Genomic DNA, 20846 nt, shown 5'->3' on the forward strand with positions numbered 1-20846 from the left:
ATGCAATGGAAAGACTGGAAAACCAAGGAGGGGAGTAAGTTCATTTGGAATTAAATAAGTTATTTATTCATTAATGCACAGAATCAATCAATCATTTAGCAAATAATGAATTTATTAGACACTTTCAGGTTTCAGGCTTTATTCTAAGTATATGAACAGGACAGGTAAGATTCCAGATCTGCTGGGACTACATTTGAGTGGATAAAGATAGGTTATACTATTAAACTGAAAAAAAAAAAAAACCACAATATCTGAAAGATATAATACTCTGAAGCTAATTAAAAATAATGTCATGTTAGGGTTTGACTGAGAGATGATAGTTACTTTATTTTTGGTTGTTAAGCAAGATATTGAGTGTTATTTAGCTGATATCCAGATGATTTGAAAGAAACAACCATGCAATAACCATGGGGACTAAATATTTTAGGCAGAGAGGATGACTAATACAAGGACACAAAGATCTTATAAGTCTGATACATTTGAAAATCATAAAGAAAAATAGACCAGCTGTAGCATAGTTAGTGTGAAAGTGGCAGAAATTGAAGCTAGAGAGATTGGTACAAGAAAATCACATATTTTAAGGGATAAAAAGATGTTAAATCTATTCAAATTTCAGAGAGGCCAAAAAATGTATTAAGTAAAAAAGTGACTGTTTCCTATTTGATTTAAAGCAGGATTCTCGAGATTCTATACAGAGTTTTGTGTAGTAAAATATCATTAAGTACAAAGTATCATGCTGTTACATGATTTTAATGGACACTTAAAGATGTAGTTTTTTGTTCCTAATTTGGTGGAATGAAGTAACGAAAGCTGTTATATCCTATGGAAAATGGTCATAAAACAGTTTAACTTCATATTTCAAAGTTTTGGAAAGTTTTGTGGTTATTCATAATGGTTATTTTTTTTTAATCTTAGAAAGGAATTTGAGTTCATGCAAAATCTTTTCACTTAATGCAATAATGATAGGTATTTGGTGTATAAGTCATTATTTGGTTACAGATAATTAACTTTTCTGGTTATATTTTAAATAAGGTAATATAAGGCATTAGGTGCTTACAAATCATGGAAAGTGCTGTAAAGGTATATTTTGGTATGGTACTCAGTGATAATCCCAAAACATTGCCAACAAATTGCTATATAAAACAAGATACTGTGCTCATAACAATTATAAAGCTGGGGGATATAGAAGCAGATTGTCAACTATGTTGATACATGTTAAAATAAGTACACACTAAAAACTGACTGTATAGAAAGTAGTAGCTATCTCATGGGACTTATATACATGACATATGTATATACATGTATAAATGCAGTACAATAGTGAAAAATGAAAGATCGCTTATATTTAATGATATTATTATTGATATGGTTAGATTAAAATTTGTTTTCCTGCCAGATGTTTTTTTGTTGTTGTTGTTTTTGCTCTATTTTTTCTGCTTTCTTTTGGTTTAATTGAAAAAGGCAAAGAAATGAGGGCTTCCCTGGCAGCTCAGATGGTAAAGAATCTGCCTGCAATGTGGGAGAATGCATTCGACCCCTGGGTGGGGAAGATAGATCCTTTGGAGAAAGGAATGGTAACCCACTCCAGTATTATGACTGGAGAATTCCATGGACAGAGAAGCTGAGGCCTGGAGGGCTACTGTCCTTGGGTTGCAAAGAGTCAGACTGAGTTATTAACACACACACACACACACACACACACACACACACGGAAATGAATTCTCTCCTATGTCTTACAGAAAGAAATGCAACTCTGCCAACCCTATGAATTTAACCCAGTGAAACTGCATCAGATTTCTGACCTAAAAATTGTAAGATAATCAATTATGGCTATTTTAAGTTGCTAAGTCTGTGGTAATTTTTTATAGCAGCAGGAGTAAAGCAGCACATCACAATTTAATTAAACAATAACATATTAGTATAGTTTTCTTTTTCTGTCCTTTTACTTTTAATCTATTTATCTTTATTTTAATGATGGCTTCTTGTCTGTAACATATATTTTATCCAATATGACAATCTCTGTGTTTAATTGGGTTATTAAGCCATTTGTTGGACTGTGATGAAAGCTGAGCCCCAAAGAATTGATGCTTTTGAATTGTGGTGTTGGAGAAGACTCTTGAGAGTCCTTGGACTGCAGGGATATCCAACCAGTCCATTCTGGAGATCAGCCCTGGGTGTTCTTAGGAAGGAATGATGTTAAAGCTGAAACTCCAGTACTCTGGCCACCTCATGCGAAATGTTGACTCATTGGAAAAGACTGATTCTGGGAGGGATTGGGGGCAGGAGGAGAAGAGGACGATAGAGGATGAGATGGCTGGATGGCATCACCGACTTGATGGATGTGAGTTTGAGTGAACTCCAGGAGTTGGTGATGGACAGGGAGGCCTTGTGTGCTGCAACTCATGGGGTCGCAAAGAGTTGGACACGACTGAGCGACTGAACTGAACTGAACTGAAGCCATTTATATATATTATGATTATAGGTGCAGTTTGGTTAAAACTGACAAAACATTCTATTTTATATTTGTTTCACCCATTTTTTCTGATTTTGTCCTTTCTGTTTTGGGGGAAATATTTAAGTATTTTCTATTATTAATTTATATTTATTCATATTAATAATGTTGACTTAGTTATCTTTTTCCTGTGGTTTTTAGGGTTATAAATATATACTGTACATCTCATCATTGTCTAATTTGGAAATTATATATTTCTGTGTGTCATATAAGAAAGTTACAGCAGTATACTTCCATTTACCTCCTCGCTGCTTCTATATTTGTGTTGTATATTCAATGTCTACTATTTTCTTACTGAGCTAATACATTCAACCACACATTATTATTACTTTTTCTTTGCAAAATTATTTACTTTTTAAAGAGACATATAATAAAAATTATCTTTTATTCTCTCCATGTTATAGTTCTATTGGTAATTTCAAGTGCACTAATCTTTTTTCTGAAATGTCATCTCTGTCATTAATACCATTCAATGCATTTTCATCTCACAAACAGAATAGTTCAATCCCATGTTTCAATTTGGACTTTTTGAATATCCTCAATGACTCAACCATTTATACTGTAGTACTACTGCTTCTCTTGATGTCCAAGGTAAATTACTCTTTATAAGGCTGTGGCACCTTTCCTTGCCTTTGAGTCTTTGGGAAAGGAAAATGCAGTTACAGAGTGGCAGCAATAAGTTGGAGTTAAGAGAAATCTTAATGCATCTTCTGGTGAAAGCATGTCCCAGAGCTTCCAGAACTACAGAGTCTAAAGTTGTGGGGGGAAAAAATACAAATTCTACAGATTCTTCCTATAGGGGAACTTAGGACAAAATGACTTATAATAATCACTGGTTAAGAGTGTATGTTAGAGAATGCTATCCCAAGACAGCGGGATGCAATATAGAAATGGATGGTTCAAATGTGATAGCAAAAAATAAATAAATAAATAAAATGTGATAACAAATGATTACTTTAATGCTCTACCAGCCAGCACAGTACCTTCTCTGTTATGCAGTAAATGATAAGGCCAGTAGATATCTGCTCATTAGTCAACTCTTGAATCTCTTGCTGAAAACTAAGCTTAACTAACTAACATATCATAATAAAACTCATCTTATTTTGAACATTTCATATGTCCTCAAGAGTAATGATGGTCAAAGGCTCTTATCATCTCAGTCATTGTGCCACTTGAGTAATCAAATTAATTCTGCTTAAAATATTTATTAACATTATTTGACTATAAATATTTACAGTGTTTCAGATTAGCTTTAAGACAAACACTTTTCCAACTTAGACCTGAGAAAACAGGGTTCAATTCAGTTCATTTGTTCAGTCATTTCCAACTCTTTGCAATCCCATGAACCTCAGCAAGCCAGGCCTCTCTGTCCGTCAACAACTCACGGAGTTTACCCAAACTCATGTCCATTCAGTTGGTGATGCAATCCAACCATCTCTTCCTCTGTCACCCCTTTTCCTCCTGCCCTCAGTCTTTCCCAGCATCAGGGTCTTTTCAAATGAGTCAGTTCTTTGCATCAGGTGGCCTAAATATTGCTTTCAGCTTCAACATCAGTCCTTCCAATGAACACCCAAGACTGATCTCCTTTAGGATAGACTGGTTGGATCTCTTTGCAGTCCAAGGGACTCTCAAGAGTCTTCTCCAACATCACAGTTCAAAAGCATCAATTCTTTGATGCTCAGCTTTCTTTATAGTACAACTCTCACATCCATACAAGACTACTGGAAAAACCATAGCCTTGACTAGATGGACCTTTGCTTTTGAATATGCTGTCTAGGTTGGTCAGAACTTTCCTTCCAAGGAGTAAGCGTCTTTTAATTTCATGGCTGCAGTCACCATCTGCAGTGATTTTGGAGCCCCCCAAAATAAAGTCTGACACAGTTTCCACTGTTTTCTAATCTATTTACCATGAAATAATGGGACTGGATGCCATGATCTTAGTTTTCTGAATGTTGAGCTTTAAGCCAACGGTTGCACTCTCCTCTTTCACTTTCATCAAGAAGCTCTTTAGTTTTTCCTCACTTTCGACCATAAGGGCGGTGTTATCTGCATATCAGAGGTTATTGATATTTCCCCTGGCAATCTTGATTCCAGCTTCTGCTTCTTCCAGTCCAGTGTTTCTCATGATGTACTCTGCATATAAGTTAAATGAGCAGGGTGACAATATACAGCCTTGATGTACTCCTTTTCCAATTTGGAACCAGTCTGTTGTTCCATGTCCAGTTCTAACTATTGCTTCCTGACCTGCATACAGGTTTCTCAAGAGGCAGGTCAGGTGGTCTGGTATTCCCATCTCTTTCAGAGTTTTCCACAGTTTATTGTGATCCACACTGTCAAAGGCTTTGGCATAGTCAATAAAGCAGAAATAGATGTTTTTCTGGAATTCTCTTGCTTTTTCCATGATCCAGCGGATGTTGGCAATTTGATCTCTGGTTCCTCTGCCTTTTCTAAAGCCAGCTTGAACATCTGGAAGTTCATGGTTCACATATTGCTGAAGCCTGGATTGGAGAATTTTAAGCATTACTTTATTAGCATGTGAGATGACTGCAATTGTGTGGTAGTTTGAGCATTCTTTGGCATTGCCTTTCTTTGCGATTAGAATGAAAACTGACCTTTTCCAGTCCTGTGGCCACTGCTGAGTTTTCCAAATTTGCTGGCATATTGAGTGCAGCACTTTCACAGCATCATCTTCCAGAATTTGAAATAACTCAGGTGGAATTCCATCACCTCCACTAACTTTGTTCATAGTGATGCTTCCTAAGGCCCACTTGACTTCACATTCCAAGATGTCTGGCTCTAGGTGATTGATCACACCATCATGATTATCTGGGTCATGAAGATCTTTTTTGTATGGTTCTTCTGTGTATTCTTGCCACCTCTTCTTAATATCTTCTGCTTCTGTTAGGTCCATACCATTTCTGTCCTTTATCGAGCCCATCTTTGCATGAAATATTCCCTTGGTATCTCTAATTTTCTTGAAGAGATATCTAGTCTTTCCCATTCTATTGTTTTCCTCTATTTCTTTGCATTGATTACTGAGGAAGGCTTTCTTATCTCTCCTTGCTATTCTTTGGAACTCTGCATTCAAATGGGTATATCTTTCCTTTTCTCCTTTACTTTTTGCTTCTCTTCTTTTCACAGCTATTTGTAAGGCCTTCTCAGACAGTCATTTTGGTTTTTTGCTTTCTTATTCTTGGGGATGGTCTTGATCTCTGTCTCCTGTACAATGTCACGAACCTCCATCTAAAGTTCATCAAGCACTCTGTCCCTTAAATCTATTTCTCTCTTCCACTGTATAATCATAAGGGATTTGATTTAGGTCATACCTGAATGGTCTAGTGGTTTTCCCCACTTTCTTCAATTTAAGTCTGAATTTGGCAATAAGGAGTTCATGATCTGAGCCACAGTCAGCTCCTGCTCTTATTTTTGCTGACTGTATAGAGCTTCTCCATCTTTGGCTGCAAAGAATATAATCAATCTGATTTCGGTGTTGGCCATCTGGTGATGTCCATGTGTAGAGTCTTCTCTTGTGTTGTTGGAAGAGGGTGTTTTCTATGACTAGCATGTTCTCTTGGCAAAACTCTATTAGCCTTTGCCCTGCTTATTCTGTACTTCAAGGCCAATGCCTGTTACTCCAGGTGTGTCTTGACTTCCTACTTTTGTATTCAAGTCCCCTATAATGAAATGGACATCTTTTGGGGGTGTTAATTCTAGAAGGTCTTGTAATCTTCATAGAACCATTCAACTCCAGCTTATTCAGCATTACTGTTCAGGTCATAGACTTGGATTATATAGGGTTAGCAAGAGGCAAAGAGCATAACTTTTTGGTGAGTCAGCCCTTATAGGGAATTTCAACCAAGTAGCCAGATGATAATATTGTTTTATTTCATGCTATTTACCAATTCTAATTACAAGGGAGGCTGTACAATGTCTCTACATGAATTCAGGTATCCATTACAAATGAAGAACAGGAGAAGGCCACACAGCAGATAATAGCAGTCTCTGCTACATGGTCTACAGTCACGGGTAAACTAGACACTGGTGAGGAGAATAGTTGAGTGGGATTGGCCTTGGTTAGTGAGATGCAGCTTTTTATAGAGTTTGAGGCTTCATGGAAGTACATAGGCAACTAATCCCAAGAAAATGAGGTGTCATTATCAAGAAAAAAGAAAGTCATGGTTGGGAAGCTAACAAGTTTTGCCCATAGCAGTTATTGTCACTGTTATTCAGTATTGCTAGAAAATTTTAGTTAACAAGATAAGTAATAGAAAAAATATTAATATTTGGAGATCATCTTATCATTAACCTAACACAAAGAAGAGAAAGTAGTAGAAAAACTATCAGAAATAAGATGTCAGCAATGATACCATTTACCACCTATATATGTAAAACAAAAACAGTAACAGTAAGATCAATCATGTTAGAGGAAAACCCAGTATTAAGTGTAGCACTTAAGTACAAAATATGCACAATTAGATTTAATGAAAATGTGTTACCAAAAAATGTGTTGAAATAACAAATATGACAAAATTTTGCTGTGTCATGATAATAAATATTTAAAGGGATGTAAGAATTTCCTAGAATACTCAGTTTTGTAATTCTGTTTATTTTTTCTACATTTTATAAGTATAATATTGTGATATCAAAATGACTAGTAGAACTTGTTTTAATTTTAGAAAATAAATCAACTTAATTTAGAATAAAAAGATATGAAAACATACAAGAACTCTTTGAATGAACAAAGCAATAAGAAAAGACATGCGCTTTCTAACACTAAAATATACCATCAAACATAATGAGTAAAAATAAAGTGCATAGGACTTCCTCAAAAGTTAACAGCCAAGGCAAGGAATAAAATGAGCAGACCCAAAAAAGAACCTGATCCATCTACAAATTTGTGTGTGTATATATGCATAACAAATTGTTAATGGAGTACTATTTCATTGGAATGATGGAAAATTTCCTTATATCATTTCTCAATAAATTTCAACAGATTTGAGTTTAAATGTGACATTCTCAACCTTAATAATTTTCAACAGTTAAAGTCACCTAGAATATATATATTTGCCTAAATATAACATTTCTTAATGCTTATTTTAGACATTAAAGTACAACAACAACAAAAACTATACAAAAATTCCACAATTCACAACTAGTGACAGCTTCCAAAACCCCCTTGATTATCTACTGCAGCCTTTAAAGAATTGTCAATTTGAGAATTGAAAAATGGTGTCTCAATTTATGTAATGGCAAAAGTCTCTTTTAACAATCCCAGTTACTTTTTACTGCCAGTCTCTGAGGACTCTGAAACAATCAAGGGAGTTTTCTCCTTTATACCTCCTATTAAGGGATACATTTATATATTGAGCAGTTTGAAGTCCAGAGCAGAAAATAGAATCACTGGATAATAACCGAGCATTCAGGATTTCATAGTGACGTTACTTCTAAAGTACAAGTGCAACTGGTAGGTTACATAATCCTGATGTGTTACTCTACTTACGCAACACACCTATCACGCTAGTTCATTTATGATATAAATGTGTCAGTAAATGACAAAATTAAATGCCAAGATAATAACAGGTGAGGGTTGAAGAGTGAAACTGCACTGGAAAAAATCTTATCTTTATATAAGTGGAAAAAATATAAAAATCACTCTAATCATATTTACTGGGAATTAAGGCAGCGATCGGAGAAGGCAATGTCAACCCACTCCAGTACTCTTGCCTGGAGAATCCCAGGGAGGGCGGAGTCTGGTGGGCTGCCATCTATGGGGTCTCACAGAGTCGAACACGACTGAAGTGACTTAGCAGCAGCAGCAGCAAGGCAGCAATCAGAGAAGGCAATGGCAACCCACTCCAATACTCTTGCCTGGAAAATCCCATGGACGGAGGAGCCTGGTGGGCTGCAGCCCACGGGGTCGCTAAGAGTCGGGCACGACTGAGCGACTTCACTTTCACTTTTCACTTTCATGCATTGGAGAAGGAAATGGCAACCCACTCCAGTATTCTTTCTTGCCTGGAGAATCCCAGGGACAGAGGAGCCTAGTGGGCTGCCGTCTATGGGGTTGCACAGAGTCTGACACGACTGAAGCAACTTAGCAGCAGCAGCAAGGCAGCAATCCAGGCCAAAGAAATTATTCTTAGAGAATAATATTCTTAGAAATATTCTTAGAATATTATTCTTAGAGAATAACTTCTTAGAGAACAATTATTCTTTTTTATGTTTTCAAGATATTTTAATTGTTTGGCTACCCTGATCAGATTAAATGACTTTATTCTTTGAGCTACTACATAATATAGAGGAATTTGAATACTTGTTTTTAGGGATGCAGTTATTTTTTAAGGGAGATAGATAACAAAACTGCAAGAATAAAATGCCTGATTCATGGCTTGGACAATCATAGAGTTTCAACACATACAAAATACTGATGCTTTCATTATGCTTGTTTAGAATTATGGAGAGGAATTTATGACAAACTATCCAGTGACAGCAGTCTGAAAATGGCCATGTATTTAAACAAACATAGTTTTTCCAGTGGTCATGAATGGGTATGAGAGTTGGACTATAAAGAAAGCTGAGCACCAAAGAATTGATGCTTTTGAACTGTGGTTTTGGAGAAGACTCTTGAGAGTCTGCTGGACTGCAAGGAGATCCAACCAGTCCATCCTAAAGGAGATCAGTCCTGGGTGTTCATTGGGAGGACTAATGTTGAAGCTGAAACTCCAATACTTTGGCCACCTGATGTGAAGAGCTGACTCATTTGAAAAGACCCTGATGTTGGGAAAGATTGAGGGCAGGGGGAGAAAGGGTCGACAGAGGATGAGATGATTGGATCGCATCACTGACTCAATGGACATGAGTTTGGGTAAACTCCGGGAGTTGGTGATGGACAGGGAGGCCTGGCATGCTGAGGTTCATGGAGTCACAAAGAGTCGCACACGACTGAGTGACTGAACTGAACTGAACTGAGTTTGTAGAAAACAAAAGAGAGAGAGAGAAGAATCATCCTGTCTAGGATGTGATGTTTGCCAAGTCAATGAGCACCTTCAAATCTACTTATTTGCATACTTCAGAAAAACACAGAAGATCCAGTGGCTGTAGCTTAGATAAAATCATTGTCTTGCATTAAGAGTACAAAGCACAAAGAAGGAATGATGATTCACATATCAAAGATTTCCATTTTCTATCTGACTACCACGTGAAAGAATGAAGTTTCTATGCTACTCTAAGTAATGGTGTCAAACATAATGGTTAGAGTGTGGCCACTTATCAAATGTGTGTCTCACTGATATTAATCTTACATACCTAAGTGTATGTAATGTTCATTATGGTCAACAGGATATACTGTGTCTCTGAAAACTGTACTGTGTGATTAACAGGTTAAAGGTACACAAATAATCAAATATACTCTATTTTACTCTCTTTTTGGCATTAGGTCTGACTCTAGGCTCTGAAAAAGGCAATAAAAGCACTAGAGATGATCACTGAGCCTGTAATTAAACTTGAACAATAGAGCTAAAATCAGATCAACAGGGGAGGCAATGAAATAAGTGAATTTATGTAGATGAAATATTGACTTTTCCTTTTGTTTGTATTTTTTAAAAATAATTGAGCTTAGCAGAGTCCACCTCAATCAGCACTACGATATCTATGACTTCTGTCTATCCTTGACAAAGTTAAAGGTTAAAGAAATCTTAAGGAAAATCAATGAGAGGAAACAGTTTCGAAGGTGAGAAGTAACTATCCAAAGATGCTACTCTGTTCAAACAGTTCATCATACTTTTAGCTTGTTTGTTTAGATGCACAATTGTAAACAATTCAGTCACCCTGCTCCTTACATCTCTTTGAGTGAAAAGTTGAACAGGACTACCTTGGTTACATCACTAGCTCATGATCTTAGTAACAGTACTTTTGGTATTTCTACATACTCATTGTATTTATGAAAATATGTGAGTCAAAGAGCAAATATCAGATAGAAATGGTCATGGATTTTGCAACACTTGCCTGCTAATGCAGGAGATGCAATTGATATCCCTGGATCAGAAAGATCCTCTGGAGGAAGGCAAAGCAACCCGCTCCAGTATTCTTACTTGGCAGGCTACCGTCCACAGGGTCGCACAGAGTTGAACACAGCTGAAGTGACAGCATGCAGCATGCAGGGTAAGAATGCACAGATGGAATAAACTTATTTACATAGCCACATAAAGGGAATATTTAGGAAAATAGGTGAATGAGTATCTGCACTTTTGAGAGTTAATCTGGTGTTTCAGGTGTAAATGAATAGGGTTTGATCTAAGTAAACCATGGAGCTGTCTCAATACTTAACTTTCTATCAACAATAGAAAGTTAATCAATATACTTCAGGAAGCATAATGCACATAATGTGATTTTTGGCAATAATTTTTTATTTATTTTCTAGAGTTATTTACTATCCTCATAATGTTTATAGGATGAGTAGACCAGTAGTGATGAATTCTCTTTCATTTCTGATTTTGCTTAATTGCATCTTCTCTTTTTTCTTAGCCTATTTAGAGTATCATTGCTTTAATTCATTTTTTTTTTTAAACAACCAGGTCTTGGTTTCACTGGTTTCCTTTGTTATCTTTCTCTGAATTCCACATTTAATTTTTGTTATAATTTTTGTTATTTATTTTCTTCATGTTGCTTTAGGCTTGAACTGGTCTTCATAATATCTTTTTTAGTAAGGTAAACTTATTACTGCATACTGAGGATATCATAATATACTTCTTGAGATTCACAAAAGGTAAAAATCTACCTCCAGGAGATTTTTATAACTCTCCTTTGTCACTCTAATAGTTTAAGTGTTTCTACACAGTGTGATCTGGACTGAACATGAAAGGAGACACGTTTTCTGTGTCTAACTGAACTTGATTTGCACTAACCATGAGAAAATTTGATTTAATTTGGTCCATAGTCATCACATTTTTATGGTCTCATGGTCCTGTGAAGTACCTCCAACTGCAAAATACCTACAAAGCAGTCCTACTGCCAAACTGTCATTTCCCTGAATAAAAGGCAAAATGCTTATGTAAATATGAAGTTCCCTGACCTGTTAGTCCCTATCATACCCTGTTTGTCTTCCATTTTCAGACAGCTTCTGCAGAAGGATGAATGGATCTCCTGAATAACAGATCAAGTGTTTCTGAGTTCATTTTGGTGGGACTTTCTGCTTCTCAAGAAACTCAAGTATTCTTTTTTGCAATCTTCTTTCTTGTCTATGTCGCCATCATAGTAGGAAACCTCCTCATTGTCATCTCTGTGATAGTTGATAACCATCTTCACTCCCCCATGTATTTCTTTCTGGCAAATTTATCATTTTTTGATTTATGTCTTTCTTCTGCTGCAACTCCCAAAGTGATTTCAGACTTCCTTAGAAAACACAAGACCATCTCCTGGTGGGGCTGCATGACCCAGATGTTCTTTATGCACTTCTTTGGGGGTGGAGAGATGGCTCTTCTGATAGCTATGGCCATCGACAGGTATGTCGCCATATGCAAACCCTTGCACTACAAGACCATCATGAGTCACAGGGTGCTCACTGGGTTTCTACTGCTCTCATGGGTGATTGGGCTCATCCATACTACAAGCCAGATGGTTTTTACGGTGGGTTTGCCCTTCTGTGGTCCCAATGTATTGGACAGCTTTTTTTGCGACCTCCCCCTGGTCATCAAGCTTGCCTGCACTGAAACTTACATCCTAGAGCTCCTGGTGGTCGTGAACAGTGGGCTCTTGTCCCTGATCTGCTTCATTCTCTTGCTCATATCCTACGTTGTCATGCTGGTCACCATCTGGCAGCACGCCTCCAGTGCATCCTCTAAGGCTCTGTCCACACTCTCTGCTCACATCACTGTAGTCACTCTCTTCTTTGGCCCTGCCATCTTCATCTATGCTTTCCCATTTAACAGTTACTCTGTAGATAAATTTCTTTCTATGTTTTACTCTATCATCACTCCTCTCCTTAATCCACTTATTTACACTCTGAGGAATCAGGAAATGAAGGCAGCCATTAAGAGACTGAGCAACCAGCATATTGGTGCTGGGCTCGCCCACTAAATGTTGTCTGTTACAAACAATTGTTTTATGTTCTCTGCTATTTGTCTGTGTGTGTGTGTGTCTGTGTGTAAGCTGCTTCAGTCATGTCCAACTTTTTGCTACCCCATAGACTGTAGCCCAATAGGCTCCACTGTCCATGGGATTTTCCAGGCAAGAATACTGGTAAGGATTACCATTTCCTCCTCCAGGGCAATATATTTGGGGTAGTGAGTCTTAGGTATATATAAAAATATTATAAGTAAATATTTAAATAATATAAATTTTCTTATGTATAAAAATCCATGAATAAAATTATTCTTATAAAAATATTTGAGTGAATCAATCTATAAAAATATGAAATTTTAATGAAAACACATTATATCATGTTTAGTGTGACTTTTAGTTTTCATGTTGTATGTAGTAATTTACCAGGTATTAATTTACCAATATATGTCAACCATATAGAAGCTTCACAGAGGAGTTATGATTTGAATGACAATTTGAAAAATAATTTTTCACTGTATAGCTTCAATAAGCTAATCATCTTTAGTAGAATATATCATGTAGTTAGAAAATAATATTTCAAAACTTTCTTTGGCAACCCAAATAGTTTTCTCAACACTATATTATCTGAAATATTGAAGATCAAAATCATAAACTGCTCATTGTATCTTGCTATACCTGACAGCTTGAATGCTAATATTCTTTTAACTAAATTCAGATATTTATGATTGAATTTTTAAAATATTTTGAACATTAAAAGTTTTTAACCTCTGAAAGATTTACACAAAGGACATAGCAAAATCTGAAAATTTTAGAGTGATGACCACTCAACTCCACTAATTAATCATTAATTAATTGCCATTCATCTATAAAGAGCTTTCAATATGGTGAAAAGAGCCTTCTCCTCCTTCTCCTTTCTCTCTGCCTCTTTGTCTCTCTTCTTGCACTTTTCTATTTCTCCCTACCTTCTTTCCTTCACAGCTTTCATGCCTCTCCCATCTCTTCCTCTCTCAAAGAGCCTTCATATGGTAAAGAAGATTTTTGCCTGTGATACAACTGCCTGTGGTCTATGAATTTCCTTATAAAAATAAAATTAAAAATCAAATTTCAGTGTGCTGACATTTGCTTGTTATATAGACATAATAACATTTCATATGACTCTATTTTTGTTAAGGAAAAAGATTACTTTATAGGAACAAATGTTACAAAATATGTAACATTTCATTTAATAAAAATTTTGCATTATTCATATAATCAAGATGATAAAACTTTGTTGTAAGCTATAAAAGATGACAGATTTAAAAGTACATAAATTCTTTAGGGATAAAAATGCTCAATTTTGTAAAGCTGTTCATTTTTCCTATGTTTATCATGAGTTTCTAATATTGCATTGATTGATCCCACTGGGACTTGTTTTAACTTCAGAAAATAATTCTATTTCATTAAAAAATACAGAATATCTAAGAAAATTCTGAATGACTAAAGCATCAACATATCTTTCCTGATATTAAAAGGCACTGTAAAATACAATGAGTAAAATGAAAACTTGTGGTAACAATATGAGAGAGAATAGGTAGATCAGTGGAACATGATAGACCCACATAAATATAGTCAACTTATTTTACAAGTGAGCAGATGTAACACAAGATAGACTTTCAACAAATGGACATTCACATACAAAAAAAATCTAAACAGAAACTTTACACTCATCACAATAATTAACTCAAAATAGATCACAGAATTCAACATAAAATATAAAGTTATAAAATTCATAGAAGATAACATAGGAGGAAATCTAGATGACTTTGGGTTAGGCAATGACTTCTCAGATATATCACTAAAGGCACAGCCTCTGACAGAATTGGTAAGCTGGATTGATTAAAATAAAAGAAAAAATGCTACTCTCTGAATGACAATGTCAAGAGAATGAAACCACTTGCCACAGATGAAGATTTGTGAAATACATATCCGAAAGGGACCACTATCCAAAATATAAAAAGAACTCTTAAAACTCAAAATAAGAAAATAAACAATGCTATTCTGAAAATGGGCAAAGACCTTAACTAACACCTCACCAAAGAAGTCATACATCATGTATCATTAGGATCATGCAAATTAAACAGTAATAAAACACTACTATACCATTATGAGAATGGTCAAATTCCAGAATACCAGTGACACCAAGTTCTGGCAAGGATGTGGAAACAAGAATTCTCATTCACTGCTGGTGGGAATGCTAATGGTACAGCCACCTCAGAAAACAATTGGTGGTTTCTTACAAAACTAAGCATATTTTTACAGTATGCTTCAGCAGTTATGTTCCTTTGTATTTACCCAAATGCACTGAAAACTATCCAGAAAAAAATTCACACAGATGTTCAGAGCAGTTTTCTTTATAAGCATCCAAACTTGAAACCAACCAAGATATTCTTCAGTAGGCTTATAGTTAAATAAATTATGATACATCTAGACAATGGAATTTTATTCAGTGTTAAACGAGCTATGAAGCCATGAAAAAGCTTGGAGAAAAATGCATATTGATAAATGAAAAGCCAATCTAAAAAGTTTACATATTGCATAAGTCTAATCATATGACATTCTGGAAAAGGAAAAACTATGGAGACAGGGAAAAGGTCTCTAGCTATCAGTGAATGGGGGGAAAAAGAAAGACTAGATGGAACAGAGGGGGTTTTATGACAATGAAATTAACCCATATGATTCTATAATAATGTCTATATATCATTATAGATTTGTCCCAATCCATCCAATGTGCAATCAGGAGTTAACTATAGTGTGAAGTATGAATTTTGAGTGACAGCTATATGTCAGCGTAGGTTCATCATTTGTAACAAATGCACCATAGTGCAAGATGTTGATAATAGGGGAGGTTATGCATGTGTGAAGGAAAATACCATGTGTATGGAAAATACCATTTTCTCGATATTGCCATGAACCTAAACATGTTATAAAAAATAAAGTTTATTTTTAAAAAAGGAGAAAAATAGGTAAGCTTGAAGCAGACTTGTCTACACATATCTTTAAATGGAAAAAGAAATATAAAATTCAGTGGAATTAACTTATCTAATTACAATGATATAAATAATTATCTCACATCCTTTATCAATAAATTCCAAGAGATTAAAGTTAAAACATGGGAAAAGTTCACTTTTAATAAGATTTGGAATTAAAATTATCGACTGAATATTCATATTTTGCCTGAATAGAACAATCATAAATATTTACTGTAGAAAAGAAACTACAGCCAAGACAAAACATCATCTTAAAAAACACAATTCACAGCTAGTGATATCTTTCAATACTTTCTTGATTATTTATTGATATCTTTAAAGTATTGTCAATTTGAGAGGTGAAAAAATATTTCTTATGTTCTGCAGTGGCAAAAGTGTCTTTTAACAATCCCAATTACTTCTTATGGCCAGTCTCTGAGGACTCTGAAACAATCAAATGAGGTTTCTCCTTTATGTCACCCATCAAGGGATACTTTTATATACTGTTGTCTTCTGAAGTTCAGAGAGGAAAATCTTTGGATGATGAAGATAAGCATTCAGGATTTCATATTGACTTTACCTCTGAAGTCCAACAGGTAGGTTACATAATCCTGACATATTTTCCTGCCTATATACCACACCTATCACAAATTTCATTTGCAATGTAACTGTGTCCGTCCATACTGATGAATTCAAATGTCAAAATAATAAATGAAAGAAGGGAGGGAAAGGAGACCTTAAACTGGAAAAAAATTGATTTTTATAAAAATGGAAAAAAGATACAAAGGTCAGTCTAATGATGTTTACAGGGAATTAAGATAATAATACAGCAATCCGGGCTAAATAATTTATGTGTATAGAAAAAGGATCTGGGCAAGCTTAAATTGTTTGGCTATACTTATCAGACTGGTTATACTTATCAGACTTTGAATTATTGCATAGTGTAGAGAAAATTGCATATTTGTTTCTAGGGATGCAATTATTGAACGAGAGTTAAGAAAACTGCAAGGATAAAACGCCTGATTCATGGCTTGAAAAAAATCATAGAAAGTCACCACTTCCAAAATACTGATGCTATCATTACGCTTGTCAGAAATTTTAGAGAGGAATATACAACTATCTTCTAACAGTCTGAAAATAGCCATATATTTAAACAAATATTAATTGGTTAAAAAAAAGCTGAGAGAAATCACCTTGTCTGAGATATTGTCTTTGCCCAGCTCATTGTACCTATAAATCTATTTATTTGCAAACTTTAGAAAAACAAAGCCATCCAAGACTGTAGCTTGGATAAGATAAAATCATTGTCTTGTGGTAAGAGTACAAAGCACAAAGAAGAATATAGATTTTCATTTTCCATTCCATTATTATGTGAAAACAAGAAGTTTTATGCTACTCAGAGTGATGAAGTCAAGCATAATGGTTAGAGTACGGGCCACTTATGATCAAACGTGTGTCTTAATGTAAGTAAACTTACACACATAAATGGATATAATTAAGTGTTCATTATGGTTAACTATATATACTGTACTTCTAACATTTAAACAGTGTGATGGAAAGGCTAAGGGTACATGGATTATCAAATATACCCTATTTTGTGTTCTCATTTTGGCCTTAGGTTTGGCTCTAGGCTCTGAAGAAGGCCAGAAAAGCACTGAAGATGATCAACAAGCCTGGAATAAGATTTGAAAAATGTATCTAAAATCAGATAAGCAGGGGAGGCATTGAAATAAGTAACTTTATGTGGACTGAGCACTGACCTTTTCCCCTTCCGTGTAAGTGTGTATTTGAATTTTTTTAATTTAGTTTAGCTGAGTTCACCTCAGTCAGTAACACAATATTATGAGTCTATCTATCCTTGACAAGGTTAAATGTCATTTAAATGAAACTTAAGGTAGATTACTGTGAGGCACATAGGTCCAAAGAGGATAAGAAATTAACCTGAAAATACTACTCTGCTCAAACAATACATCATTAACTTTTTTGAGTTTAGAATCACAATGATAAAGTATTCCCCTTACTCCTTACAACTCTTTAAGACAGACAAGTTGAACAAGAGTACCATGGAATCTTCACTAGTTTATAGTCTTAATGATGGTTATTTTGGTATTTCTATAGACTCATTATATGTGAAAATATATGAATTGAAAGGAAATATCAGTTAAAATGGTCATTTGATTCAATTTTGTAACAATTGGCTGAGAATGCACCAATAAGATACACTTACTTGTCTGACCACATAGACTGAAGAGTTAGGCAAATAAGTGAGATGAACATCTGATATTTTGAGAGTCAATCTAAGTCATTCAAATCTAAAATCTCAATAATTTCATTAACTATTATATAGCTGTCTCATAATTCAACTTTCTATCATAATATAGTCACAGTCATACTCATCATTAGTCCTCTTCAGGCTTCCCAGGTGGCTCAGAGGTTAAAGCATCTGCCTGCAATGCAGGAGACCTGGGATTGATCCCTGGGTCGGAAAGATCCCCTGGAGAAGGAAATGGCAACCCACTCCAGTATTCTTGCCTGGAGAATCCCATGGACAGAGGAGCCTGGTGGGCCACAGTCTACGGGGTCGCAAAGAGTCGGACACGACTGAGCAACTTCACTTTCCATCCAGCTTTAGCAGTATCTCTTTAATATGGTACACATTTTACTACATAGTGTATGCAAGCTCTTTCACTCTGTCATGTCTGACTGTGTGATCCCATAGACTATAGCCTGTCAGACTCCTCTGTCAGTGGAATTTTCTAGGCAAGAATGCTGGAGTGGCTTTCCCTTTCCTGCTTCAGGGGATCTTTCCAACCCATGGATCAAACCTGCATCTCCTGAATTGGCAGGCAGAGTCTTTACCACTGTGCCACCATGGAAGCACCAATGTAGGATGTAAGAAAATATGTCAGTAAATATATTATATGAAACCCACAAAAGAAAAAATCTATTCCCCTAATGCTTTTGAAAACTCTAATAAATTAAGTGGTTATATGAGTGTGATCTGGAGCTGAACACTAAAGAAGACAAGTTTGCTCAATGTCTACCTGATCTTGACTTGCACTAACCAAGAGAAAAATGTAATCTAGTTGGTTTCATACCCACCACACTTTTATGGTCTTGTGGTTCTGTAAGATATCTCCAATTATAACATATCTACAAAGCAGTCATGTTATAAAAAGGGTTACTTTTCTGAATAAGAAATAGGATGATTAAGACTAGATTCCCTGACCTGCTAGTCCCTATCACATACTGTTTGCTTTCCTTTTCAGAAAGCTTCTGCAGAAGGATGAATGGATCTCCTGAATAACAGATCAAGTGTTTCTGAGTTCATTTTCGTGGGACTTTCTGCTTCTCAAGAAACTCAAGTATCCTTTTTTGCTATCTTCTTTCTTGTCTATGTCGCCATCATAGTAGGAAACCTCCTCATTGTCATCTCTGTGATAGTTGATAACCATCTTCACTCCCCCATGTATTTCTTTCTGGCAAATTTATCATTTTTTGATTTATGTCTTTCTTCTGCTGCAACTCCCAAAGTGATTTCAGACTTCCTTAGAAAACACAAGACCATCTCCTGGTGGGGCTGCATGACCCAGATGTTCTTTATGCACTTCTTTGGGGGTGGAGAGATGGCTCTTCTGATAGCTATGGCCATCGACAGGTATGTCGCCATATGCAAACCCTTGCACTACAAGACCATCATGAGTCACAGGGTGCTCACTGGGTTTCTACTGCTCTCATGGGTGATTGGGCTCATCCATACTACAAGCCAGATGGTTTTTACGGTGGGTTTGCCCTTCTGTGGTCCCAATGTATTGGACAGCTTTTTTTGCGACCTCCCCCTGGTCATCAAGCTTGCCTGCACTGAAACTTACATCCTAGAGCTCCTGGTGGTCGTGAACAGTGGGCTCTTGTCCCTGATCTGCTTCATTCTCTTGCTCATATCCTATGTTGTCATGCTGGTCACCATCTGGCAGCACTCCTCCAGTGCATCCTCTAAGGCTCTGTCCACACTCTCTGCTCACATCACTGTGGTCACTCTCTCCTTTGGCCCTGCCATCTTCATCTATGCTTTCCCATTTAACTGTTACTCTGTAGATAAATTTCTTTCTATGTTTTACTCTATCATCACTCCTCTCCTTAATCCACTTATTTACACTCTGAGGAATCAGGAAATGAAGGCAGCCATTAAGAGACTGAGCAACCAGCATATTGGTTCCTGGCTCAACCCCTAAATATTGTCTGTTGTATACGATTGTTTTTTGTTCTCTGCAATTTGGGGGTTGTTATTGTTATTGTTTAGTTGCTCAGTGTTGTCCGACTCTTTGCAGCCCCATGAATGGCAGCCCAAGAGGCTCCACTGTCCATAGAGTGGGTTACCAAATCCTCCTCTGGGACATCTTTATCCAGGGTTAAATCAAACCCATGTTTCCTAGACTGGCAGGTAGATTCTAATGGCTGAGACACCAGGGAAGACCATTTAAATATTTCTTCAAATAATTGAAATCAAATGTTAAATAATATTAAATTTCCACCTTACAAAATGTGAGGAATATTAAGGTATCTTTTTATTTTATTGGAAAATATTCTTAGCACAAATGTAATACATAAATAAGCTTGCATTCATTACCTCCTTTACCTCCTTGTCTTGGAATTCAAGGGAACCCTCATGAATGTTTAAAAAACATAAAACACATACATGGTTATCACACAACACTGCTCTCTGCCTTGCAGATAATAATGAGGAGTCATCCATATTAGGCATGGTGATGTTAGAAGATCATGTTAAGGAGAAATCTTCACAGAAACACATTAAGAAAGCTAAAGAATAGATATTTGAGTGGGAAAAAGAGCCTTCCAGGCAGACGGGCCAGTTTATATGGATATTGTAAAGTGAGAAAGTCATTTTAGGTACCAAAGACAGACATTTATGAAGGAGGTTGATGAATAAAAGGAAGAAAGACCTATGCAGAGATTATATAGAAAGGTATAGACCAGAGTATTGAGGCCTTGTGAATCCTAGTTTTTAGCAATATAAAGCAATTAAAGAGTTTTGAGAATGGGAGGTTTGAGAATAGATTCAACATACTTCTAAAGTGTCATGAAGGTTTGTCTTCTTAAGTGGAGAATAAATTGTGATAGAAATGAATGCAGAGAAAATAGTCGGCTATTTCAGGTTACAGATCTGAATTAATTAATGATTCAGTGAGTTTATGGAAACATTGCAAAGAGTCCTTCTAAAGACTTACTGGAAACCTAAATTATGCAAACAT

At 35.9% G+C, this 20846-nt stretch overlaps 2 protein-coding genes across 2 annotated transcripts; both read left to right on the top strand.

Moving 5' to 3' along the window:
• The first annotated feature begins 11644 nt into the window (after window positions 1-11644).
• On the top strand, window positions 11645-12586 carry LOC128053723 (olfactory receptor 4K13-like). The gene has a single exon (XM_052646118.1). The coding sequence runs from the start codon at window positions 11645-11647 to the stop codon at window positions 12584-12586; it is 942 nt and encodes a 313-aa protein (XP_052502078.1).
• Window positions 12587-18866: 6280 nt separating this feature from the next.
• Window positions 18867-19808, top strand: LOC128053724 (olfactory receptor 4K13-like). The gene has a single exon (XM_052646119.1). The coding sequence runs from the start codon at window positions 18867-18869 to the stop codon at window positions 19806-19808; it is 942 nt and encodes a 313-aa protein (XP_052502079.1).
• Window positions 19809-20846: the final 1038 nt, after the last annotated feature.

The sequence above is a fragment of the Budorcas taxicolor genome, chromosome 10 (assembly GCF_023091745.1).
Source record: "Budorcas taxicolor isolate Tak-1 chromosome 10, Takin1.1, whole genome shotgun sequence".
NCBI lineage: Eukaryota > Metazoa > Chordata > Mammalia > Artiodactyla > Bovidae > Budorcas > Budorcas taxicolor.

Excerpts from the sequence above, each read along its gene's own strand:
- LOC128053723 (XM_052646118.1), top strand. The coding sequence starts at position 11,645 with ATGGATCTCCTGAATAACAGATCAAGTGTTTCTGAGTTCATTTTGGTG.
- LOC128053724 (XM_052646119.1), top strand. The coding sequence starts at position 18,867 with ATGGATCTCCTGAATAACAGATCAAGTGTTTCTGAGTTCATTTTCGTG.